General features: G+C 52.1%; 2 protein-coding genes across 2 annotated transcripts in view; both read left to right on the top strand.

Moving 5' to 3' along the window:
* The first annotated feature begins 305 nt into the window (after nt 1-305).
* On the top strand, nt 306-2,976 carry LOC131096439 (zinc finger protein 180-like). Its single transcript, XM_058044776.1, has 2 exons — nt 306-1,103; nt 1,256-2,976. Exons 1-2 carry the CDS (start codon nt 995-997, stop codon nt 2,176-2,178), a joined length of 1,032 nt encoding a protein of 343 aa, XP_057900759.1. The 5' UTR covers nt 306-994; the 3' UTR covers nt 2,179-2,976.
* A 1,285-nt stretch (nt 2,977-4,261) lies between these two features.
* LOC131096337 (zinc finger protein 3-like) overlaps nt 4,262-26,514 on the top strand; it is an 88,993-nt gene continuing 66,740 nt past the window's right edge. The window contains exons 1-3 of the mRNA XM_058044675.1: nt 4,262-4,421; nt 5,059-5,124; nt 5,277-6,213. Of these exons, the coding sequence (XP_057900658.1) occupies nt 5,103-5,124; nt 5,277-6,213 (959 nt within the window). The 5' untranslated portion in view covers nt 4,262-4,421; nt 5,059-5,102. The remainder of the gene's footprint in view (nt 4,422-5,058; nt 5,125-5,276; nt 6,214-26,514) is intronic.

The raw sequence follows: 26,514 nt of genomic DNA, 5'->3' as shown, positions 1-26,514 counted from the left end.
CTCAAGAGCCTGGAGAGGGGCAGGGGGAACTCCTTGGAGCCGCTGCAGCCCAGAGCAGAGAATGAGGGGAGAAGGGAGCCCGGGAGCCCAAACAGCCCCGGCATCCCGAAATGGGGAGAGCCAAGAGGGGGGAGCTTTTGGCATTGCTGGGACTGCCAGCAGCCTGGGCAGGGCGGGCACCGAGGAGAAGGGGGACCCCCAATCCAAGCGTGACCCCAGCAGCTGGGACAGGGGGGAACACTGTAACACCAGAGGGGAGGGACCAGGGACAGGGAACTCCTGGGAGGCTTTTCCAGGGCTGAATCTTGGTGTTTGGGAGGTTTTTATATAGCCCATGTGGCCAGTGACTTGTAGAGACGGACTTGGGCAGAGGGACATTCAAACTGAACATGTGTTGGGGAAGATGAAACAGGGAAGCCTCATAAATATGATTGTCTGGCAAAAGAATTTGAGAATATTGAAACTCTAAGCAAGATTGAGATGGAAGCAAACTTTGAGATACCTTAGTGAACAACTGGAAAACAATGGTGTGGCTTGACTGAAGGTAATCCCCTTTTGTTGAAACAATTCCCTGTGCGTGCAGACAGACCCAGGGGTCAGAGAAGACCCTACTAGCTCAGCAGAAGGGGTCCAAAGCGGTGTTTTTAGGGTTTAAAATGTAACACAGTATCATGATGTAATGATTCTTACAGGCTGTATATAAATGCTCTAGGATTAGTATCTTGAACTAGATTGGTTAGTGAGAAATAGAATATTCAACAGAGAAGAAGATTTATTGTATTGTAACGGGAAGCTTACTCTCTTACGCTCTTCCCCTCTTACTCTCTCACCCTCTCATCCTCTCTACCCCTCTCTTCTCTCAGGCCTGCTCCGACCTGTGGCTGGCAGCTCCAAGCGGGGCCCTGCACCCAGGCCCTTTGCAATAAACCGCAAGTTCCACAACCTGGCTGCAGAGATCTCTCGTCTCTGTCCGTCCCGACCGTCCTACCCCTCAATGCTCCTACAAACGCGCTCATCCCTTGTTTTCCCCAAACCAGGATTTCCCATTGCCAACCCCTGGGAGACTGCGAGGAAGACGGAGATGCCCCAGGACACTGAGGCAGGTGAGGAGGAAGTCAGTGCCCCTTTCCCCTCTGTGCTGCTCCATCTCCCAGCCCAGCACGGCCCCGGCTGCAGCTCAGCCCTGGGGGATCTCCTTGCCCTTGCCTGTGGCACGGAGGCAAATCCCATCCTGTCCTTGTCCTTCCTCCCCCAGAGCAGGAGCTGAGCATGGAGAGCAGGGAGGACAAATGCCCGCGGCAGAACCTGGTGGCAGAGGCCGTTTTGAGCGGCTCCACAGCGCAGGAAGCCAACGGGGAGGAAAAGGCGCGGAGATGCCGCACGAGGAGGAGCTGCAAACGCAGCTGGTGGGGATCTGAGGGGGAAAGAGCCAGCCTTGGCCGGGAAGGCAGCCAGAGATGGAGCCAGAGCTCGGAGCTGGTGCTCCATGAGCAGCTCCATGATGGGGAGAAGCCCTACACGTGCGTGGAGTGTGGGAAGAGCTTCAGGCAGAGCTCCCACCTGATCAGGCATCAGATGATCCACACTGGGGAGAAGCCCTACAAGTGTGGGGAGTGTGGGAAGAGCTTCAGGGAGAGCTCCAGCCTGATCAAGCACCAGAGGATCCACACTGGGGAGAGGCCCTTCGAGTGCGGGGAGTGTGGACAGAGCTTCAGCCAGCGCTACCACCTGATCAGGCACCAGAGGACCCACACTGGGGAGAGGCCCTACGAGTGTTCCAAGTGTCGGAAGGGGTTTCAGACCAGCTTCCATCTCATCAGGCACTATCAGAGTCACACAGAGGAGAGGCCCTTCCGCTGCCCCAACTGTGGGAAGGGATTCAGGTGGAACTCCCACCTCGTCAGGCACAGGCACATCCACACTGGGGAGAGGCTCCATGAGTGTGATAAATGCAGGAAGAGGTTTCTGACCAGCTCCCATCTCCTCCGGCACTATCAGAGTCACACAGAGGAGAGGCCCTTCCGCTGCCCCGACTGTGGGAAGGGATTCCAGTGCAACTCCACCCTCGTCAGGCACCGGCGCATCCACACTGGGGAGAGGCCCTACGAGTGTCCCCAGTGTGGGAAGAGCTTCTCCAGCAGCTCTCACTTGACTCAACACCAACGGAGGCACCGGTAAGGGAAGCCCTGCGAGTGCCCCGAGTGCGGGCAGAGCTTCGTGCGCTGCTCCAGCTCCATCCCCCACTGGAGGAGGCACTTTGGGCACAGCCCTGGTCACTCACATTCCCTGTGATCCATGTTGGCAACACACCTGGCAGCTTTTACTTTTGTTTTGGCCCTAATGTTTCTAGCTTCTCTATCTCTTTGCACTCCGAAAGTCAAGAGAGATGGATCTGTCACCTGAAAACCACTGAAATCCCAGTGAAAACTACTCAATCTTACCCAAAAGGGCTCAATCCCACCTCAAAAAAACTCAGCGCCGTACCAAACTCACTTGATTTCTCAGCCACCTAAGTAAGATGGGGCTGGGAGGAGACTGAGAGAAGTGGGATCTCAGAGCGGTGGGATGAGGATTGTGTGGAGCTGGGTGTGTGGGATGCAGTTGATAGCAAATAAAATTCTCAGACTTACTGATTTCTCTCCCGTTCATGTTCAGTCCGTTGCAGTTCTGTTTGCAGAGTGCTGCCTTCTCAGCTCATTGTGTTTGTGTCCCCTGTTCTCTCCTGCCTCTCTTTGCCTGCTCTGTTTCTCTCTCAGTGTCTCCCTTGACCCAGGGACCACCACAGATCCTCCCCTGATTTAATTGACCCAGGCACCCCCAGAGACCCTCCCTATATTTAATTGCCTCAGGGACCACCAAATACCCTCCTTTGATTTATTGCCCCAGTGACCACCAAGGATTCTGCCCTGATTCAATTGACTCCATCCCTGATTTAATTGACCTCTGCCCTGTTTTAATTGACCCCTCTGTCACCAAAGACCCTGCCCATATTATTTATTATTTTATTTCCCAAATATTATTTTAATTCCCAGTCCCAGGAGCTGAAGTCCTGAAGGCTGGCAGGGAAATGTCTCTGTAGGATTTTGCTCCATTTGCCTTCAAGGGCGGGAACATCTTTTCCTGTCTGGGAGCTGGAATTCCAGCCTTTTGGAATGTATGCCGAGCAATACAGACTGGCATCAGATATGGACTGGGATCAAATGGATTGGGATCAAACGTATTTGGATCAAATAGGGACTGGGATCAAATATGGACTGGGATCAAATAGGGACTGGGATCATATGTACTATCCTGAATTTCCTCATTATCCAAAAATTCCCATAATTCTGGAATTTCTGTTATCCCAAAATTCTCATTATCCCAAATTTCCCATTGATCTGGAATTTCTGTTAGACTGGAATTCCCGTTATCCCAAATTTCCCCTTGATCCCAGAATTCCCATTATCCTGGAATTTCTGTTATCCTGGGATAAATCCCATTATCCCAGTTCCCCATTATCCCACTCTCCCAGTTCCCCCCATTATCCCAGTCCCCCACATTATCCCAGTTCCCCCCTTATCCCATTTTTCCTGTTATCCCAGTTTCCCCCGTTTTCCCAGTTCCCCCCCACCCCGCTATCCTGTGCCCCCCAGTTATCCCAGTTCCCTACTCAGCGGATGCCTGAGAGACTGGAATCCTATGCACTGGGACAAACTGGAATGGGATAGCCCAGACTGGGATCCTATGGACCTGAATTATATGGAACTGGGATCCTATGGACTGGGATAAACTGGACTGGGATAGCCTGCACTGGGATCCTACGGAAAAGGATAAACTGGACCGGGATAAACTGGAATGGCACCAAATAGGGATTGGGACTGTATAAACTGGAACCCTGTGAAATGGGATCCTATAGACTGGGACTGCACAGACTGGGACCCTATGGATCCGGGCCATACACACTGGGATAAACTGGTCTGAGATTCTATGGACTGGGATCCCACCAAACTGGGATCGCATGGACCGGGACTGGAAATACAGGGATGGCATGGAAGAGGAGGGATAACGGAGATCGAGAAAGGATGGAAAAAAGAGGAGTAGGTGGGGTTAGGGAGGAGCAGGAGGAGGAGGAGGGGTAAAATGGGAGGGAAGAAGAAGGAGAAGGAGGGAGGGTCAGGGAGGAGGAGGAGGAGGGAGGGAAAGGGAGGGACAGAGGAGGAGAAGGAGGTGGGGAAAGAGGAGGGGGAGGGGGGATGGAAGAGGAGAAGGAGGTGCGGTGAGGGAGAAGGAGGAGGAGAGGGGATGGAAGAGGTGGAGTGGGAGGAAGAGGAAGAGGAGGGACAAAGGCGGATCAAGGCTGAGCAGATGGAACCATGCGCTGGAGCCCTTCCTGAACTTGCAGCCCTCACCTGTGGGATCATCGCTCCGCCCCCGTCGCGCCGGTGAGCAGGGAGGGGGAGCCCGGCCCAGACATCCCGGGGGGTCCCTGGGTTGGGTTTTTGGGGGGATGTTTGGAGAATGAAGCAGTCCAAGGCTGAGCGGAAAAGGCCCCTCGGGGGGACATCGGGGGTGGCGGTGGCGGTGCCGGCAGGGGCAGCCTGGAGGAGCAGAGCCCTGTGTCCCCCAGGAGCCCAAAGTGGGGAGCCCAGAGAGGGGGGAGCGCCGCCATGGGCGGGAGCCTCAAGAGCCTGGAGAGGGGCAGGGGGGACTCCTTGGAGCCGCTGCAGCCCCGAGCAGAGAATGAGGGGAGAAGAGAGCCCGGGAGCCCAAACAGCCCCGGCATCCCGAAATGGGGAGAGCGAAGCAGGGGGAGCTTTTGGCATTGCTGGATCTGCCAGCAGCCTGGGCAGGGCGGGCACCGAGGAGAAGTGGGACCCCAATCCAAGCATGACTCCAGCAGCTGAGACAGGGGGGAACACTGTAACACCAGAGGCAAGGGACCTGGGAGGCTTTTCCAGGGCTGAATCTTGGTGTTTGGGAGGTTTTCTGCAGCCCAGATGGCCAATGACTTGTAGAGATGGACTGGTGCAGAGGGACCTTCAAACTCACCGTGCTCATCCCTTGTTTTCCCCAAACCAGGATTTCCCATTGCCAACCCTTGGCAGGCTGTGAGGAAGAGGAAGATGCCCACGGACACTGAGGCAGGTGAGGAGGAAGTCAGTGCCCCTTTCCCCTCTGTGCTGCTCCCTCTCCCAGCCCAGCATGGCCCCAGCTGCAGCACAGCCCTGGGGGATCTCCTTGCCCTTGCCTGTGGCACGGAGGCAAATCCCATCCTGTCCTTGTCCTTCCTCCCCCAGAGCAGGAGCTGAGCATGGAGAGCAGGGAGGACAAATGCCTGTGGCAGAGCCTGGTGGCAGAGGCCGTTTTGAGCGGCTCCACAGCGCAGGAATCCAACGGGGAGGAAAAGGCGCGGAGATGCCGCACGAGGAGGGGCTGCAAACGCAGCTGGCAGGGATCTGAGGGGGAAAGAGCCAGCCTGGGCCGGGAAGGCGGCCGGAGATGGAGCCAGAGCTCGGAGCTGGTGCTCCATGAGCAGGTTCATGATGGGGAGAAGCCCCACACATGCGTGGAGTGTGGGAAGAGCTTCAGGTGGAACTGCGACCTGATCCTGCACCAGAGGACCCACACTGGGGAACGGCCCTATGAGTGTGATCAGTGCAGGAAGAGGTTTCAGACCAGCTGTGATCTCCTCAAGCACCAGCGCACTCACACAGAGGAGAGGCCCTTCCACTGCCCCGACAGCGGGAAGGGCTTCAGGCAATATATCTGTCTTGTCAGGCACCGACGGATCCACACTGGGGAGAGGCCCCACGAGTGTCCCCAGTGTGGGAAGAGCTTCAACCAGAGCTCCAACCTGATCAGGCACCAGAGGACCCACACTGGGGAACGGCCCCATCAGTGTGGGGAGTGTGGGATGAGCTTCAGGGAGAGCTCCACCCTGGTCCAGCACTGGCACATCCACACTGGGGAACGGCCCTACGAATGTGGGGAATGTGGGAAGAGCTTCTCACAGAGCTCCCACCTGATCCGCTACCAAAAGATCCACACTGGGGAGAGGCTCTATGAGTGTGATAAATGCAGGAAGAGGTTTCTGACCAGTTCCCATCTCCTCCGGCACTATCAGAGTCACACAGAGGAGAGGCCCTTCCAATGCCCTGACTGTGGGAAGGGATTCAAGCGTAACTCCACCCTCGTCAGGCACCGGCGCATCTCCACTGGGGAGAGGCCCTACGAGTGTCCCCAGTGTGGGAAGAGCTTCTCCAGCAACTCTCACTTGACCCAACACCAACGGAGGCACCGGTAAGGGAAGCCCTGCGAGTGCCCCGAGTGCGGGCAGAGCTTCGTGCGGTGCTCCAGCTCCATCCCCCACTGGAGGAGGCACTCTGGGCACAGCCCGGGTCACTCACATTCCCTGTGATCCATGTTGGCAACACACCTGTCTGGTTTTCCTTTTGGTTCAACCTTAATTTTTTTCTCTTCTCCTTGTTTTTCCACTCTAGAAACCAAGAGGGATCAATCTGTCACTTCAAAACCACTCAAATCCCACTGAAAATAACTGAATTTTAACCCAAAAGGGCTCAATTCCACCTCAGATTGCTTGTTCCCTCCTCAAAAAAACTCATTCCCATGCCAAACTCTCCATTGCACAGCTGCCAGGGTGAGATGGAGTTGGGAGGAGATTGGTAGAATTGGGATCTCAATTTGGAGCAATGCGATGGGGATTGTGTGGGGCGGGCTGGGTGTGTGGGATGTATTTGATAGCAAATAAAACTTTCAGACTGTATGGTTTCTGTCCCATTCATTTTCAGTCAGTTCTGTTTGCAGAGTGCTGCCTTCTCAGCTGATTCAATTTCTATAAAAATCCCCCTTTTAAAATTGCGTAACCCAAACAATCCAAAAACCAATATCCAAATAAAACCACCCACACACAATTTTTTTTGTAAATAATTTTAATTTTTCAAGAGTACTTAAGGATGTTATTGAAGTTTAATTGTTTAGTTAAAATGTTTGAGAAATTAGAGTGGTGTTTGGTTTTGTGTTTAGTGTATTTGTAATATAAATTGGTTTACCAAGGTGTGTTAGATTGCATGTTAGTTTTTTTAGATATTTTTTATCTCAACTGTATTAGTCGTCGAGTTAAAACTTTCAAAAGTTATTTCTTGGTACATAATTTATTTATATTTATTGGTCATGTTATAGTAATAGTTATTGTTGTTTTGGATTGAATCATTATTGGAGTATTGTAAGTAAGAGTTGAAATTACTATATTTCATTTTCATTATAATGATTTCATTTTAATAATTATCTTTTTCTTTATGATTTCATCCTAATTTTTTAAGATGATAGGAAGGAAGTTCAAGGGCAGGAACATTTTTTCCTGGCTGGGAACTGGAATTCCAGACCCTGGGAGTGTGTGCAGGACCACACAGACTGGGATCAAATATGGGCTGGGATCACCTGGACTGGGACCACACACACTGGGCTGGGTCCATTTGTTTAAGTAATATTGTTCTATAGTTTTTATTTCTGTTGTTAATTAAGCTCAGTGGAATAGCTGCTTGTGTTAAACTGCCTGCTTGGATGGGATAACATCCAATGCACACAGGATGAGGACACATGTACAGATCTGCCAACTATCAGCACTCCCTGTCTGAAGGCAGAGTTCACCAAGCCCCAAAAGCTGGAGGTGATAAAGAGAAGGAGCCAAAACCACAGCCAAGAAACACACATGCTCTGAAAAGGCAGACCCAAGGAGGCGCCATGTAAAATCATTCCTGGAACATGTAAAGTAGGTTATGGATATGCATGAGGGTCTATGAATATGCAAGAGGCTGAAGGGGAAAGGTATTTCAGGTGGATCCCCGAAGGTAACAGGGTGCTCCTGGCTGAGTGCCAAGATGCACCCGGCCGTGATAACCTTTGCTCCATGGTCCTGGTCTCCCATTGTCTTTTATTAAACCTTTTACATTTTCACAGGAGAGTGAATGCTTTTTTCACCAATGGAATCTCAAGGACACAAGGGTCAGTGGTTAAGGCAAGGCTCTGCTTTGACCAGGTGGGGCCTCATGGGACACAGGTGCCGCTGGGACATTGCCAGGTCTGGTAGGAACAAGGCTCCATTATTTCACAGGAAGGCCTCAGGGCACCCAGGAGAGCGGCGTGACAATGACATCTTGGGGAACCAAGTGTCACCTGCAAACACAACGGGGCCTCATGGAAGCCAGGGGCCACTTGGATATTGCCAGGGCAGGTGGAACTCAGTGTCCATTGTGACACAGCACAGCCTCATGGAACTCAGCAGAGCACTGGGACAGCCTGGAATCTCATGGAGCCAAAGCTCTGCTTTGGCAAAGTGGGGCCCACAGGACACAGGTGCCAGCGGGACATTTATTACTGCGCCTGAGTGGGTCGCAGCTGGTGAGAGACAGACGGTGAATCTTGTATCTTGATCAGAAGGCTTGATTTATTAAGATATTATATATAATACATTATGACTATACTAATAGAATATAGAGAGAGGTTTGCAGAGCAGCTAGGCTAGCTGAGAATAGATAGAAAAGAATCTACAACAAAGTTGTGTTCAAGGACTCAGTCCCCTAGCTTGCACTGGTGATTGGCCCTTAATTATAAACATAGGAAATGAGCCAATCGAGGTGTTCCTGTTGCATTCCACAGCATCTGATAATATTTGTTTACCTTGTCTTCTGGAGCCTCTGGCCTCCCGAAGACACAGAAATCCGAAAGAAAGGATTTCTGTGGAGAAATGTCTGCGACAGACTTTGCCAGCTCTTGTGGAACCCAGTGTCCACTGTGACACAGCAGAACCTCATGGAAACATGGGAACCACTGTGACACAGTGAAATCTCATGGAAGAAAGTGTCAGCTGTGAATGCAGCATGGCCTCACAGAACCCAGGGGCAACGGGGACCGTGCTGTGGCTTGTGGGAGCAAGGGGCCATTGTGACACATCAGGGCCTCCTGGAACCCAGGAGAACATTGTGGGCCCATGGATTCTCATGGAAGCATGGCCCCATTGTGACAAAGGACAGTGTCACAATGGTCTCCTGGGTTCCATGAGTCCTCACTGTGTTTAGAATTGACCCTTGATTCCCCAAGATTCCATGGCATCCCTCTGCTCTCCTGTGATTTGAGGCTGTGCTGTGTCACAATGGACACTTGCTTCCACCGAGGCTGGAGATGTCCCAGTGGCACTGGGCTTCCATGAGGCCGCGCTTTGTCACAATGGGGCCTTGGTTCCATGAGATTCCATTGTCCCACAATGGTCTCCTGGGTGCCATGAGGCCTGCCTTTGTCACAGTGGAACCTTGCTTGCATGAGCCTTGGCAATGTCCCAGTGGCACAGGGGTTCCATGAGACCCTACCATGTCACAATGGGCCCTTGGTTCCATCAGGTTCCATTGTGTCACAGTGTCCTCCCAGGTCCCATGAGGCCTTGGTCTGACACAGTGGTTCCTACCAGGCCTGACAATGTCCCAGTGCCACCTGTGTCCCATGAGACCCACCTTGATCAAAGCACAGCCTTGCTCCCATGAGATTCCACTGTGCCACAATGTTCTGCTTGGTTTCATGAGAACCTGATGTGTTGACAATTGATCCTTGGATCCCAGAGATTCCATTGTATCACAGGGTGTCCTTGGTTCCATGAGGCCCAGCTTTGTCACAACTGGACCTTGGTTCCATGAGATTCCATTGTATCACAGTGGTGTCCTTGGTTCCATGAGGCCCTGCTGGGTCACAGTGGAGCCTTTGTGACATTCATTTCCATGGTGCCACAATGGTCTCCAGCATTTCATGAAGCCACACAGCAAAAGAGTGGACCCTTGAATCCATGAGTTTCCATTCCATCACAATAGTCTTTTGGATTCCATGAGACCACGCTGTAAAACAGTGGAGCCTTGGGACCATGAGTTTCAATTCCATCAGGAGGATCTCTTGCATTCCATGAGGCCCTGCTGTGTCACTAAGGAGCCTTTGTTCCATGTGTTCCCATTGGGACACAATGGTCTCCATGAGGCTGAGCCCTGAAACTCTGGGCACTTGGTTCCATGGTGTCACCATGGTCTCCTGGGTCCTGTAACAATTCACACTTGGTTCCATGAGATTCCACGCTGTCACCCACACAATCTCCTTTAGCCTTCAGTTACATTTTAAAAGTCACAGTTACAACACTTCATTAGCATACTCAGATTTGCATAAAGCTGCGTCACGGCTTTACAACCCTGAGTGGCTTCAGCACCTGTGTCAGTTCCTCCTGTGGTGGCTGTCACTCTTCTGGTGGCCTGCCCCACAGAGCCCTGGTGGTGCCTCAGCTGGCCAGCCGGGAGCGCAGGCCCGCAGGCAGCAGCGGCTGCCCCGAGCAAAAGGCCCGGCCGCCTCGGGCGGGCGCTGCGGGCACTGCGGGCGCTGCTCTGCTGGCCCTGCCTGGCGTGGCAGCTGCAGGAGCAGCGTCCATGGCCCTGCCCAGCCTGGGCCGGCCGATGGCGGCTGCTCCCTGTGCGGGGCCCCAGGGAGCCACACGGGCGGCCTCGGCCTGGACATGGCCCCGCAGCCTCAGCTGCCCCGGCCAGCCTGGAGCATCTCCCCAGCACCCACAGGCACTGCTGGGCCAGCCCTGTACAGCACGCGTGGGACACGATTGGTGACAGAGCGCTCAGCAGGGAATCCCAGAGTCATCGAGGTGGGAAGAGACCCTGATGCTCACCTAGTGCCACGGCACCCTGGCAGCACCATCATCACCGCAAAACCACGTCCCCAAGGGCCACATCCGCACAACTCCTCAACGCCTCAGAGACGGTGACTCCATTGCCTCCCTGGGCAACTTCTTCCAATGCCTCACCCCTCTGTCAGAGAAAAATTCTTTCTGATATTGAATCCAAACCTCCCCTGGTGCCATCAAAGGCCATATCCTCTCATCTTGAAAGGATTCTGCACTGGTTCTTTGGGAGTATATGCCTGAAGAATGGGCAGAGATGGGAGGTGCTGCTCCATGGATGTGACTACAGGACTTTGACTCATACCATTCTTCCAAAACAAAATCAAGTTGAGTTTAAGAAATAGTAGTAGTTTAGAAAAATTTAAAAGTTAGCCAAAAAGTATTTTAATAAATTAAAAAAAAAAAGAATAGGAATAAGAAGATGATGAAGAAGAAATAGTAGTAGTAAATTTATTAAGAATAATAAGAATGAGAATAGGAATAAGAAGATGAAGAGCAAGATGAAAAACTATTAATTAATATAAGAATATTAAAAAAATAAGAATGACATAGAAAATAGGCATAACAAGTGAATAAGATTACTTATAAGGAGAAAAAGAATAATATTTTAAAGAAGAAGAAATAATACTAGTAGCAACTAAGAAAAAGAAGGGGAAGAAGAAGAAGACAAAGAAGAAGAAATAATAATAATAAGAAGAATATTAAATCAAATTGATAATGTACACGTCTTCTAGAATCCCAGAATGCAGGAAAGGACCTTAAAAAGTACCTCCTTCCAGCTGATCATCTTCTGAGCTCTCTCTCTCCAAGACCTCTTTCGTACTTCCATCTCCCTAGCTCCCATTTCTTGTTCAATAAAATCCACGAACAAAACCATCTGGTTTTGTTCTCCTATGGTCTCATTTGTGCCTTCACTGGGGCAGAGGCACCTCTCCCTCATGGCACCTTAAGCCTGGATGGAACCATGGGCAGGTTCTTTCCAGCCACAAGCATTCCAGCATTCTGTCAGGGACTCCCTGCCCTTCTTCCCTCCGCTCCCAGCTGCAGAATGTGCAGCAAAGCCGCCTTTGCTGTCTGCTCAGGGAGCCCAGCCAGCTGCTGCAGCCTGACCCTGCCCTGCACGGCTCCCCTGGCAGGCACGGCAGGAGCAGCGCCCCGGCAGCCTCAGCAATTGCCCTCTGACATCTCTGGCACACACTGCCATGGGCTGCAATTCCAGCTGCCAGCAAGGAAAAGATGCTCCTGCCCTTCAAGGCCTAATTCTGAAGGGGCCAAGACACAAATGCAGCAAGATCTTACACAGACATTTCACTGCCAGCCTCCAGAACTTCATCTAGGGCTGTTTGAGCACCTGGATGGGGAATGAAAAAAAATCAGGGGAGGGTCCTTGGCTGGGAGCTGCCACAGGTAAAGAGAGACCCTGGAAGGGAAAAGGAGCAGACCAAGGAAGGCAGGAAAGAAGGCAGGACACAAATGGCAACCAGCTGAGAAGGTGGCACTCTGAAAACCAGACCTGGGCTTATGGAATAGGAATGGGACAGAAATGAAGAATTCTGAAACTTTATTTACTTGGCTTCTCTGAGCAATCTGTGAAGCCAGGACTTCACCATCCTGACAGGGAGGAAGTATTTTCTAGATCAAATCTGAATTTCATCCCTTTTACTGTGAGCCCAGTAAATCCCAATGAACTCAATTCTTGTCGTTTGCATCAAGGGCCCAAGCTCTTCGTTCCAGCACATCCAGCAAGCACCAGGCAGGACAGCACAGGAACCCAACTCACAGCTGAGGGACTCAGAACATGTCAACACCAGCAGGGCACATTGCTCATTTTTGCTACAATAGACAGCACTGAAAAGGATAGGTAGTGACAACCTCCTCATCACCCCAGTCCCTTCTCCCTTTTCAATTTTCTCTGAAATTACCAAAACAGCTCTTAAAATTCCTTTATTTTTGTCAATCCCAGATCTTTTGAGAGCAGACTCAGGAAGAGAGCACAACATTAATCTGTTGTTATTCAGACATGGCTTGTTGTCCATCTTTCCCTAATAAATGACAGCAATAGATCTTGAGAATAACCAGGTATTCTGAGTAATTTTTCCTGCAACAAGTTATTTTCCTATCATGGTGCATCTGTAATTGTATTACTTATTAAAAGACCAATATAAATACAGTACAACACCTTGCAATTACTTCCCTTTCTATTTGTAAACCTCAAAGTCTTCCAGGTCTTAACAACAGGAAAAACTATGTGTCACCCTTTGGGGATATGAACATTTTTAGGGTTTGGACACATGCCGGGATAGTCACTGTAAGAGCTGGATGGACTGGAAAACCAACTGATGTAACAGTATTTTATGGTGAGAGGCAAATCCTGTGGCTGCTGCCCCAGGAATTTCTTTTCATTTGAGAAGCATCAAGAAAGGCCAAGAGCGTTGAAACACACAGAGCCTGGGGGAGGCATCAGGGTTTTTCTTGTAGCAGCTTCTCCCTGTAAAGAACCCCCTGTCAGGCTCAACTTGAGAGAAATTCTCTGACAATATCCAACCATCAGCTTCTTTTGGGTGGGATGAGGAACAGCCATGAGCCCACTCCAGCACGGGAAATATTTCAATGCACTGGAGCAGCAGCGCCTGCAGGGGAGAGACTCTTTGGCTCTGGGCTCTCTGTGGCACTTTCTGCTGCAAGGCCATTCCCCTCTCGATGTCCCAATGTGGGGTTTGGAGGCCTTGGGCACATGAGCACTGTATAGGGGCAAAGGAGCTCTGTGTTCAGTGGGGCAAAGAGTGAGGACAGTGGAGCAGAGCCAGGAGAGTGTTTAAAGGGAGATTTCAGGGATGGTGGTCCTTTTGACATATTGTAAAACAGCCAGAGAGAGACAGACTTAATGCCAAGGGCAGCTGGGGAGGCCCAGACTGGCACCAGGAGAAAGGAATTTCCCTGGCAGGGCAAGGCTGTGGTGCAGCACGTCCCCAGTGGGAGCCTGGAGCAGCCCAAGGCTTTATGTGGGCAGGCAGAGGCAGGCAGGAGGCAGAGCTGTCAGCAAAGGAAGGGCCCAGCCAGGTGGGGCAGCCAGGGGATGCCGACAGCCTGCAGGGACAGAGGCGCAGGGCAGGGACACCGTAGGACGGCCTGGGCTGCACAGGGCACAAAAAAATATCTCCCAAGATGGGGCTGGGAGGCCTCACCACATAACTAGGATGTAGAGTCTGATGGCTCTGGGCTCACTTGTGTGCCGACTGAGGACAGGAGCAGCCTGAAAGGAATTGAAGGGTGGCTCCAGAGATGCTGGAGTTTTCCTTCATTGTATGAAACACACAGAGAAAGAAAGAATGGCACCAAAGGTGTGGAGTGCCCCGCCCCAGGAGGCGAGGATTCTACCCAGACAGAGAGCATGGGGCGAGCGACGTGATTTAATGAAGATTCCACCCCTCCACCCTGTGGGCCCTGGCCCTGCAAGCCTGGGAAAAGACACTCCACTCCATGTGGTCAAAATAGGAATGGCCCCAGAATGTTCTTCCTTTTCTGTGCCCTCATTGCTTTAAATTCTACTGCAGTGTCCCTGCCTTATTTTTTCCATTGGTTGTCCTCCTCTATCCACCCCTTTGCAGTCCCCTGTTCCTCCTGCCATTGGACCCTGACACTAAACTCCACCCTACCCCGTCATATAAAACCCATGACCCTACCCCCTCATTTCTTGTCTTAGTCCCTGGCAGAGTAAAGGGTTCTGGGTTTTGGTAAAGTAGAAACCATCATGTTGCCTTCCTGTCCCTGTCGGTCAACAGGGGCTGCCTGAGGTCTGAGACTCCGGGGCCCAAGTGAGTTGTTGTGCCCCTCGCTGCGGCAGAATGCAGCATAAGGGCAGCTGGGGAGGTCCAGACTGGACATGAGGAGAGAGGAATGCCTCTGCCAGGGCAGGGCTGTGGTGCAGCACATCCCCTAGAAGGAGCCTGGAGCAGCCCAAGGCTTTGTGTGGCAGGCAGAGGCAGGCAGGAGGCAGAGCTGTCAGCAAAGGAAGGGCCCAGCCAGGTGGGGCAGCTGGGGGATGCCGACAGCTGGCAGGGACAGAGGTGCAGGGCAGGGACACCGTAGGACGGCCTGGGCTGCACAGGGCACAGGGATGGGCAGCAGCTGCAAGACAGCCCTGCCAGAGCCAACTTGGGCAGCACTTTGGCCATGGCTGCTGGGCCTGGGCCTGAGGCAGGAGCAGGAGACAAGTGACCCTTGCAGGGCTGGGGCCTCATTGCCTCCTTGTCCCTGCTCAGCAGCCTGGCAGGGGCTGCCCCATGCTCCTGCCCTTGCCATTGCACATGCCCACATGCCAGTGCCCATCCCGGGAAGAGCCCGGAGCAAGGAGGGAGGGACAGGATCTGCCTGGCCAGGGGCTGGGGCTCAGGCCTTGGCCCTTTGCATTCCTGAGACACATCCAGGTGTGCTCAGCACCAGAGACACCTTTGCCTTGTTTGTCCCCAGCTGTCATCACTGCCTCCAGTGTTCTGCTCTCCCTGGAACCCAGGGACATTTTCTCAGTCCTGTTCCTCAGTGAGACCCATTAAAAGTTACAGAAATTTTGGACTTGGAATCTGATTTTGAGCTCTTGAGAAGTTCTTTGAGTACACTCTGAGGGACTGGGTCTGATGCAAAGAGCACCAAAGCCCCAGAGGCTCATTAAAGTCCCTGTGCTGTGTCTGTGCTGCTGAGCTGGGCCAGGCTCCTGGCCCAGAGGAAGCCCCTGGCAAGGGCAGCGCTGCAGAGAGACAGCTCTGGCCAGGAGCAGCTCCTGTGCACAGCCCAGCAGGGCTGGGGCACTGCCAGGGCCCCTCAGGACACCAGCAGGGCACAGACAGAGCTCACAGGGGCTCAGCACTGGCAGGGGCTGTGGGATGGCCCAGAGGGGGCTGTGTCACAGCAGCACCTCTGTGGCTGTGTCACAGAGGCACAGAGCAGCTGGGATGTCAGCAAGGGGCTGTGTGACAGCACAGAGTGGGCTGTGTGAGGTCACAGATTGGGCTGTGACATCACAGAGTTTGTTGTGTGAGGTCATTGAGCAGCTACACCATCATAGAGGGGACTGTGTGACATCACAGAGCAGGCTGTGACATCATGGCATGCCTGTATGACATCATATAGCAGGCTGTGAGGTCAAAACGTGTGCAGTGACATTACAGAGTTGCAGTATGACATCATAGAGAGGATTGTGTGACATCACTGAGGGGTTTGTGACATCACGGAGGTGGCATGGACATGATAGGGTAGGATGTGACGCCATAGAGCAGACTCTGCCCTCATGGAGGGTGGCGTTGTGGCATCAGAGAGTGGGTTGTAGTATCACTGGGTGTCTGAGTAACATCACAGGACAGTCTGTGACATCAGAGAACATGCAGTGACATCACTGGGTGAGTTTGTGACACCACAGTGTCTTCTGAGACATCCCAGGAGGCAGCTGTATGACATCACAGAGTCATATGCCAGCATTGGCTCTGTGGCATCACAAGGGGGATTCATGACATCTCAGCATGTGCTGTGACATCACAGGTGACGGTGTGACATCACAGATTGTTGTGTGACATCACAGGGGCTGGGTGACATCACAGGTGACTGTGTGACATCACAGCTGGCGACATTACAGATGGCTGTGTGATATCACAGGGGCTGTTTGACATCACAGGGGCAGTGTGAGGTCGCTGGGGAGGTCACTCTGCCCCAGCCCCCCTCACAGCTCCCCCCAGAGCAGTCCAACCCTGCTCGTGCACAGCGGGGTCCCCTGTCCCCCCGGGTCCCCCCGCCCCCGGCCCCGCAGCCTCCCCCAGAGGATGTTCCACGAGATCAACCCCAGAGCCTGACACGGGGACGGGGGGCCGGGGCCCTGGGGGTGGCACAGGGGGACAAGGACCCCCCGGCAGCGTCCCCGTGTCCCCCAGGGCCAGAGCCTGGGCCAGGGCTCCTTCACCCTGCTACCCACGAGGCCTTGAGAGTGCTGAAAAAATCCCCAGCAAGGGAGCAGCAAAAAACAGATTGAATATTAAGGGACAGCGGCACAAAGTTCATTGGCAAGAGTCACTCTGCTTCTGAGTGAACACTTCAGGCACAGCAAGGAAACAAAGCAACAACAAAACCAAACAGAATCCAGGCAATCAAACCAGAAATGAATCCAGAACTGTCCCTGTGTGTCTGTGTGAAACAAGGACAGTGAGGGCAAGGATAAAAGGAATATGGCAAAAAAGGTTAACAGAGCTCAAATTTAACAGGACTTAACTGATACCTTAACCTTAATGGATACCTTCAACTTCACAACTTAGAAAAGAGCAGAGGTAAACAGTATGTAACCTAACTTATAACCTATGACTTAGCAATTTAACAGAGGAATAACACTTAACAATATTTAACTTAACTTATATTAAACATAACAACTTAGCAAAAGAAGAACTCTTAGCAGCATTTAACTTAGCTTAAACCTTGTGACTTAACCTAACTTACAGGCCTGACTGGCTCAGCTATCCAAGGCACTCAAACCCCTCAGAAAGCAGCATTGCTGCCACATTTCCCCAGCACAGGCACTCCTGTGTGCACACAGACACAAAGAGTCAGTGCAAGGCACCTGTGAGCAATTCCCCTGAGGGCAGGCAATGCTCCCTGTGGATCCTTTGGCATCTCCCCAGCAGGTGAAGGGTTGATCCTGGAGGAGTGGGGGTATCGACCCAGGCTCCGTTGTTGTTGGGGATCCCCGAGTGCAGCAAATGGGAGAGTTCCCGGCTGGGAGAGGCCCCACTCAGAGGGAGTCGCTGGCCCAGGAGAGCTCCAAGGGCTCCTTTTGGAGCGCTGTTTGCAGGGCCCCAAGAGAGGGGCTTCAGTCCCAGCAATGGCTCATCCTGGCCGCACTTGGCACCAACAGCTTTCTTTGGCAGGGTGAGAACAGGGATGTTGTGCCACTGAGGGAACAAAAACAGTTCCCAGGGCTGCTCCTAAAGGAACCAGGAGCTGGCTGGGCAGCAGCAGTGCCTGGAGCAGACAGTGTTTGTGATGAGCTGCAGAGGAGCTGAGCCCAGGGGCTGCTGGCCAAGGCTGAGGCCCAAGGAGCATTTCTCAACTGGCAGGGCGGCCTGAGAAGGGGAGGGGGGAATGCAGCAGCACAGGGCCCATGGAACCAAGGGACCATTGTGACACTGTGGGCCCTGTGAGACCAAGGGACCATTGTGACACTGTGGGGCTCTGTGACGCCAAGGGACCATTGTGACACTGTGGAGCCTCATGGAATCATGGAGAGCACTGTGACATTGCTGGGCCTCGTGTCATCAGTGGTCCATTGCAACACTGGGCAACCAAAGGAGACCATTGTGATGCTGCAGGGATGCATGGAACCTTAGGGCCATGGTGATATTGTGGAACCCCATTGAACCAAGGGTTCATTGTGACACTGCAGGGCTGTGTGGAACCAAAGCTCCAGGGTGACACAGAGGGACCTCCTGTCATCAATGGTCCATTGTGACACTGTGGAGCCAAATGAGACCATTGTGACGCTGCAAACTCCAGGGTCCAAATGTCCATTGTGACATTGCAGGGCTTGGGGAATAGAGGATCCTGTGACATTGTGGAAAGCCTTTGTGCTTTCCTTCCCATGGAAAAGAACTGTCTGGCTTCTCCAGGTGCCCATGGCTGAGATTGGAATTCCACCTCCAAATTTCCTTAAATCCAAAGACTGCTCCCAGACAGAATCTGCCATTCCTGACAAGTCTGGCTGGCCTTGCCCTAGTGAGGCTCTCACCTGCCTTCCAAATACTGGGGCTGTGTGCTTTCTTTCCTATAGAAAAGAGTTGCCCTTCTCAGCCAAGTGCACACGACCTGAATTGCTATTTCCACCTCCAGCATTCCCTGTTGTGAGAGACTGGAGGAGATTGTGAGAGACTGGCTGGAAACATTTTGTGTGTGGGGGAGGAAGAAGCAGGTCCATCCTTGCCCTGCCCTGTAAACTCAGCACTGCCCTGGAACCCCAATCCCCCCAGACCCTCCATCCCAGCCTAGCAGTGTCTGCCAGTCCCTGGCACAGCACAGGCAATGCTCCACAGCCACCTCTGCAGCCCCCAGCCCAGCTCCTGAGACCAAATGAGCCCAAGGCCCACCTGGGGGAAAGGCCCAGGGAGATCCAGGGGTATTGAGAGCTGACCAAAAGGCAAGCACACATCTTGGCATCTTAACTCCTCTTGAAATTTCGATCTGAACACCACTGGAATCCAGGAGCTGGTAGCTGTGTGTGCACTTCTCTAAATCTTATTTTTCTCTCTTTCTGTGTCTAGTTGTTCTATATATGTCCTCTTGCAAATTTTGATTAACTTAAAATTGAACAGGTTTAGAGTTTGTGAAGTTGAATGGGCCAAGTCAATGCTTTGAGAAGTGTTTTTTATTGACTGAATGTCATATTAATCCTTTTGCCAAAGTTTCTCTGATTTTCTAAATTTGCCAGTCAAGGCTGTTAGGTTGTTTTGAGCTCCTGAGAATCTCTTGTTGGTATTTCTCTAGTACATAAAACCAAAGTATAGAACAATTGTAATTCCTTTAAAATGTCTCCTTGAGAGAGTTGTTTGGGGGATGGCAGTCAGGGCTTGTCTGTCCTGCTTGGCACAGCCCAGGCAGGGCTTTCCCAGCCACATTCCACACTCCATTTCCCAGCTGGAGCCGCTGCTGCCTCTGAGTTGTGCTGCCCCAGCCCCAGGGACGCTCTCCTTGTCTGCCCATTCCCCCACGGTCTCTGGGCAGGGATGGCCTCAGTGGGGGCTGCTGACATCCTCAGCAACTTGGAGGCTGCTGCTGAATTTTCCTGCTCCAGAGGCTTCTTCAGCCTTCAGCTCTTTAGTGCAGGAATTCAGTGTCCCAGGGCTCATTAACATTCAGAACACCTTAACTAGCCAAGCCTCTGGGAATAATTGGATTTTAATTTTCAAATGGATTTTAATTTTCAAATCTTTTGTGGTTAGGTAGATCTCAGCAGCGTATTCAAAGTAAATGCATGATATTTAAAACTATAGCAAGAAGATTTTTTTAGGTCCGATTTAGTTTTTTTTTCCTGTTTTTTTTTTTTTATTGCTATGTGCAATCTCCAATTGACACTGAATCCAAGTATCTCCTCATGAATTTGAGTAGATATGAAAATCAAGACCCTTCATGGCTGACAATCAATCAGACTCTGTCCCTACTCCCACCCCACCCTTCCCCCCATCCAAGCCCTGGCACTCAGAGCAGCCTTGTGCAGATCTGAGCTCCTTCCAGCCCAGGCTGCACCTGCAGCTTTCAGCTCCTTGGCTCCAGCTCCCACCTGCTTTTCTTGGAGAAGGAGCTGCCTGAGACACAGAGAGATGTTCATTTCTTGTCAGCCAACAAAGCCAAGGGAAGGCTCAGCTCCATCAAATGCAAAAGTCATTCCTCTGCTGGATATTAAATGCACTTTGCACAGCAGACAGTCTCAGAGCAATGGAAAACACTTTCTGTGCCCAGGACTGGTCCCAGGGTCCCCCCAAACCCTCCCTGACCCAATTCTGCCCAGATTTGCTCTTTGCACTCACAACTCACACACTGAAGTCAGGAACTCCCTCCATGCCCAGAGGGAGGAAAAGAGAGAAAGGGGATGAAGAGCTCTCCTGTGCAGAGCCAAGGTCTGAGTGCCCCTGCAGTGGGAACCACAACTCATCAGGTTTGTGTCCTTTGGGCTCAGGGACTGGTGATACTTAGAGGCACAGAAAAGTTTCTTGCCTGTGGAGAGTCTGGTTCAAGCATGGCTTAAAGAAAAATGCCATGAAGGCATACAATTGAGGGAAAAGTAAAAGGTAGTTGTAAAGCAGTTCCCAGGCTTGATTTTATAAACAATTAGGCTCTCTCAAGCATCACTTTATAAACAATAAGGTTCTCAGACAGTCTTCCCATAACAAGCAAAACACTCTGTCCCTGGGCTCTTTGGGAAAAGATAGCTCCCTGGGAACAGATATGGAAGTTTTGGGAACCTTTCATATCACAGTGGGAACGCTGGTTCTGTTTTTAATAAACAATTATAGGTATTGTAAAACAAAAGGAGTGGTTAGAGTTTTCTCTGTTAGCCTATCGTGAGCTTGTATTTTGCAATATGCATGATGTTAATTAACACTGTTATATAAAGTGGCTGATCGATCAATAAATCGGAGTTCGATGCATCAATCGGATGGTCGTCTCCCTTCACTTCAATACTTGCCAACAAACACAAGTTGTACATGATACAGTTAAAAACCCATCACAGATCTTTCCTCAGCTCTCTGTGATGTCCCAGCAGCATTTGACATGTCCAACATCCCAGAGGCATTTCCAGACAGGAACAGTTTGAGGCAAAAACATGCGATTGTCAATTCTGTGATAAACACAATTAAGATGTTCACTAATGTTGTATTACTTTGAACATCGGAAATATTGCAACACTCCCTGCAGCTCAAAGGATGAAACCAGTCAGTTGAGAGGCACTTGAATGACCAGAGCTCATCTAGAGGAAGAACTCTGAGAGCAATGGGAAAGACACAGATCCCTCTGGTCTAGTGAAGAGATGTCCTTAGACATGGGCATTCGAACAGGAGAGATGGAAACACATGAAGGAAGAGGGCTGCAGGTCCCTGACAGCACCACAGGGCTCCCATTCCATCAACATCTGCTCTGCTCCAGTCTGAAACAGGGCCCAGCATGGTGCTGGGATCATCAGAGAGCTGAGGTGTGTGCTGGAATTCAGTGCCCTCCTCATCCCACAGCAGCCCTGCATTTCCCTCCTGCAGCCTTGGTCTCCAGCACAGCCGAGGCTCTTTGGGCTCTGCACTGTTCCTGCAGCCCCCAAGGGCAGCTGAGCTCTGCCTTTGGCACAGTCAGGCCTGGCCAGCGCAGGCCATGCTCAGCAATTGCTTGTGTGTGTCTGGCCTTGCTGTCAGCCCCGGCAGCGGCTTCGTGGCCCCTTTGTGGCCCTGTGCTGGCCCAGCCATGGTGGCCCAGCCCCTGTGCAGGCCCAGCCCAGGCCAGGACCATTGTGGATGGGAACGGCCCCTGTGCCGTGGTGCCCACAGCAGCCTTGGGGCTCTGTGCCCCATGGCTTCCCTGCTGGGCAGCCTCTACCAGCTCCTGCAGAGCCCGTGGCACCTGTGGGGCTGCACAGACAGCCCTGCCCCACAAGGCCTGGCCTGAGTCCTGCCCCTGCACGCTCAGCCAGGCTGAGATGGACACTGATGGTTTCTGGGCCAGGCTCTCTGAGCCCAGCCCAGCTCCCTGCAAGCTCTGACAGCTGCCCTGAGCTCTGGGCAGCACCAAGGGCCTCTCCCCAGCCCAGCCCAGCCAGCTCTGGCCCCACAGCTCTGCTCAGGCCAGGCTGCTCTGGCCACTGGCCCCACAGCCTTAGCCCCTTGCAAGGGCACAGCAGCAGCTGCAGCTGCCACAGGACTCAGCCCCAGCCATGGGGGAAGGTGCTGGGCCAAGGCCAAAGGAGGCTCCCTGGCTGCCCTGCTCCTCTCTGCCTGAGTTGCTGAGAGCTCTGCAGCCCCTGCTGCCATCCCATCTGCCCAGGGCAGCACAAGAGCCCTGACCTTGGGGCCCTCAAGAGCTGCTCCTGCTCCAGGCCCAGGGCCCATGCCAAAGCTGGGGCAGCCACAAAGCTGTGCCCATTTCTGTTTATTGCTGCTCTGATGGGGATGGATCCTCAGCCACTTGGAGGTTGCTTGTCGCAGACATTTTTTCATAGAATTCCTTTCTTTGGGATTTGTTCATCTTCTGGGAAGCTGAGGCCCCGAAAGAGAATGTAAACAATGATTATCAGCTGCTGTGGAATGCAATAGGATGCACCTAGTGCCATAGTGATTGGCTCATGTTCCATGTGTACAATTAAGGGCCAAGCACAGGGCAAGCTCCCTGGACACAGAACTTTGTTATTCATTCTTTCCTAGGCCATTCTTAGCTTAGCAAGCCTGTGCAACTTCTCTCTTGATTCCTTTTAGTATAGTTATAATGTATTATATATCATCTATCAATAAATCCAGCCTTCTGATCTTTCACCAAGATTCTCGTCCATATCTTTCACCCTGAAGACCTCATCAGGTCATTGTAATAGTTGCTGATGAATTTTACTCCTCCAGAGGTCTCTTCTTTATCAAGCTCTTCAGTTTAGGAATTCACTGAAAAAGGCTGATAAAGATTTGTTCAAATCACCCAAAGAAGACAAGGCCCTGGGAATAATCTAAGTTTTCAGTTCTTCCGTGATTATTTACACACATTTCAGAAATGTATTTGAAGTGAATATACTGTATTGGAGAAAATACAGACTGAACTGTTTTGCCTTGTGTTCTTTTCCTGTTTATAGACTGATATCAGCAATGCAATGTCCAGTTGATATTGACCCCCAGCACCTCCTAATACATCATGAATACATACGAAAATCAAGACCCTTCATGGCTGAAAATCAATCACACTTTGTCCCTACCCCCTCCCCACCATTTCCCTCATCCAACCCCTGGGACTCCTATGGATCAGGAACAGTGTGCCCAGCAGGAGCAGGGAAGTGATTCTTTTTCTGTGCTCAGTACTGGTTGGGCAGCACACTGTTAGGTCACAGGAGCTGGCTGCCCAGGGCGGTGGGTGAGTCCCTGTCCCTGGAAGTGTTTAAGGAAAGACTGGATGTGGCATTCATTGCCATGGCCTGGGTGACAAGGTGGTGTTGGGTCCCAGGTTGGATTTGATGCTTTCCAAGGTCTTTTCCAGCCTGGTTGATTCTCTGATGATTGAGACACTGCAGGGCCCTGGGGAAGCAAGGGGCCATTGTGAAACTACAGGGCCTGGTGGCACTAAGAGGACCATGGTGATACTGTGTACAACATGGCAGCGCAGAGCCAAGGGGCCATTGTGACACTGTGGGGATGAATGGAAGCAAGGAGTCCATTGTGACAGTCTAGGTCCTGGTGGAACCACAGAGGTCACTGTGACACTGTGGGGCCTTGTGGAACCAAGGGGCCATCGTGCCACTGCGGAACCAAAGAGACCCTGGGGAGAGCCTGGGGACATGGAATCAAGGGGCCATTGCGCCATTGCAAGGACTCTGGGAACCGAGGGAACAATTTTGACTCTGTGGTGCCCCATGGAGCCAAGGGTCCCTGGTGACACTGCAGGATCTTGTGTCACCAGGGCTCCATTGGGACACTGCAGCACCAAGGAATTCATTGTGGCACTCTGAGGCCTCATGGAACCAAGAGGCCACTGTGACCCTGCAGGGCCTTGTGGAACCATGCAGAGCATTGTGACAGAGCAGGACCTAGTGTCATGATGGGGCCATTGTGACACTGCAGGGCCCCATGGAACCAAGGGGTCAGTGCTGCTCCTCAGTGTCACATATTTTATGTGGACATATTTTATGAAAAATCCTTTTGCTAGGTATTTTTCTCCTGAGAACCAGAGAGGCCTCAGAAACTAAATGTAAGCAGTAATTATCTACTGCTTTGGAATACAAAGGTGGATCTTTGATTGGTCTCATGTGGTTGTCTTTAATGTCCAATCACAGTTTGGCTGTCTTGGACTCTCTGGTCAGTCACAAGATTTTATTATCATTCAATTCTTTTCTATTGTTTGCTAGCCTTCTGACGAAATCTCTTCTTCTATTCTTTTAGGATAGTTTTAGTATATAATTTTCTTTTAATAAAATATATATAATAAATTTATAAATCAGCTTTCTGACACATGGATTCAAGTTTCTTGTATCTTCCCTTGTTCTGTGACCGCTGTGAAAACCACCACACCTCAGGGACTCCTGAAATGAAGGAAACATGTTTGACCTCATGGTGGCCCTTGGGACCAAGAGACCATTGTGACAGTGTGGAACCAAGGAGAGCATTGCTGCACCACCAGACCTCATGGAACCAAGGATCCACTGAGACACTGCAGAGCCCTGGGGTACCATGGTGCCATTGTGACCGTGCAGAGCCCAAGGATCCAAGGGACTTTGTGACACTGAGTGCTCCCATTGAACCAAAGGGACATTGTGACACTGGGAAGCCTCATGGAGTCATGGAGATCATTGTGACACTCTGAGGCCTCATGGAACCCTGGTGACACTAATTTGGGTGGGAGTGTTGATCTGCTGGAGGGTAGGAGGGCTCTGCACATGGCCCTGGACAGGCTGGATCCAGGGCCAGAATCCAAGAAGGTGAGGTTTAACAAGTCCAAGTGCCAGGTCCTGCACTTTGGCCACAACAACCCCTGTAGCACTACAGGCTGGGGACAGAGTGGCTGGACAGCAGCCAGGCAGAAAGGGACCAGCAGGGACTGATGGACAGCAGGCTGGACATGAGCCAGCCATGTGCCCAGGCGGCCAAGAAGACCGATGGCTCCTGGGCTAGAGCAGGAATGGTGGGGCCAGCAGGAGCAGGGCAGGGATTCTTCCCCTGTGCTCAGCGCTGCTTGGGCAGCACCTGGAGTGCTGTGTCCAGTTCTAAGTCCCCTGTGGTGAATAAAAGGAAGAAATTTGTAGCTGGAAGAGTAAAGAAAGCACAGGTGAAGCCAAGGAAATGCTCAGGGCAATTTGGGGGTGGCTGCCACACAGCCCTGGCTCTGAGCAACAGCGTCTGCAGTGGGACAGGAAACTCCCAGCTGATGGGAATAAACTTTCTGGCTGACTGCAGAGGCCAGGACAAAGCTGAGTGGTTTCCCTGGTGTCCTCCAGCCCTTGCTGGCCCCAGGGGCTGATGGCATTTGTGCTCCCTCAGGTTCATGTCCCCACAGCAACAGCATGGGCGTGCTCCCCCTGCTGTGTGCAATGGAAACAGGGGCTCCTGAGCCAGTGCTGCCATGTCTGTGCCTGCAAGGATGGGGCACCTGTGTGAGCTGGGGGAGAGGCCAGGGCTGCAGAGGGGGGATGTTGTTGGCAGCTCTATGTGGATGCTCTGGAATGTGGCCCTGGGCTGTGCAGCGCACTGGGGATGGATCAGTCCCTGCTCTGCTGCTCCTTCCCATCTGCTCCATGGCCCTAGCAGAGCACCAGCCATGCTGTTTTCCCCCAGCCTGCCCATGGCCAGCCTGAGGCTGCTCATGAGGGTTTTCCATGCTGAGCATTGGCCTGGCCATGTTCTTGAGAGAGCCTGGACAAGGAGCCTGGAGCCCCCTGGCCTGAGGTGTCACGGCTGCCCCAGCAGTGCCCATGGCCTGTCCCTGCTGCAGCCCCAGCACTGCCACCCCCAGGGCTGTGCCCGGCCCCGAGAGCACTCAGGCCCAACAGCAACACCAGGGCCACCAGGGCAGCGGGGCAGGGCCACGGCAGCAGCATTGGCAACACCAAGTGCTGCTGCTGGGCACAGCTGCTGGGCCAGCACTGATCTGCCCCCAGCTCTGCACACAGACATTGCTGCTGCAGCTCCAGAGAAGGCAACAAAAGGGCATCTCTGCAGAAAACTCTGCTGGGAGATCCCTTAGTTCATTTAAAGCACTGAGGGTGCAGCCCCTCATTTACACAGTCTGTGGCCACAGGGAATGTGGAGAGAAACAAAAGAAGAATCAGTGCAAACAGTGACAATTTTATAGACAATATTAATACCTAAAACAAAGGAAAAAAATACCACCACAGCCAAACCAATCAGAAGTATTAAAGATGATTTTTATTAGAAGTGATTGGCAGAAATTGGTCATCAGTTTAATGTTTCTGAAACCATCCAGTCATCAGTCTCCAGACTGCAGCCTTGAGCTCCTGGTTCCTCAGGCTGTAGATGAGGGGGTTCAGGGCTGGAGGCACCACCGAGTACAGAACTGACAGGACCAGATCCAGGGATGGGGATGCCATG

This window comes from Melospiza georgiana, unplaced genomic scaffold (genome assembly GCF_028018845.1).
Source record: "Melospiza georgiana isolate bMelGeo1 unplaced genomic scaffold, bMelGeo1.pri scaffold_29, whole genome shotgun sequence".
In the NCBI taxonomy this organism is placed as follows: Eukaryota; Metazoa; Chordata; class Aves; order Passeriformes; family Passerellidae; genus Melospiza; species Melospiza georgiana.
The sequence above is the reverse complement of the archived record's forward strand: the minus strand, read 5'-3'. Positions and strand labels throughout refer to the sequence as shown.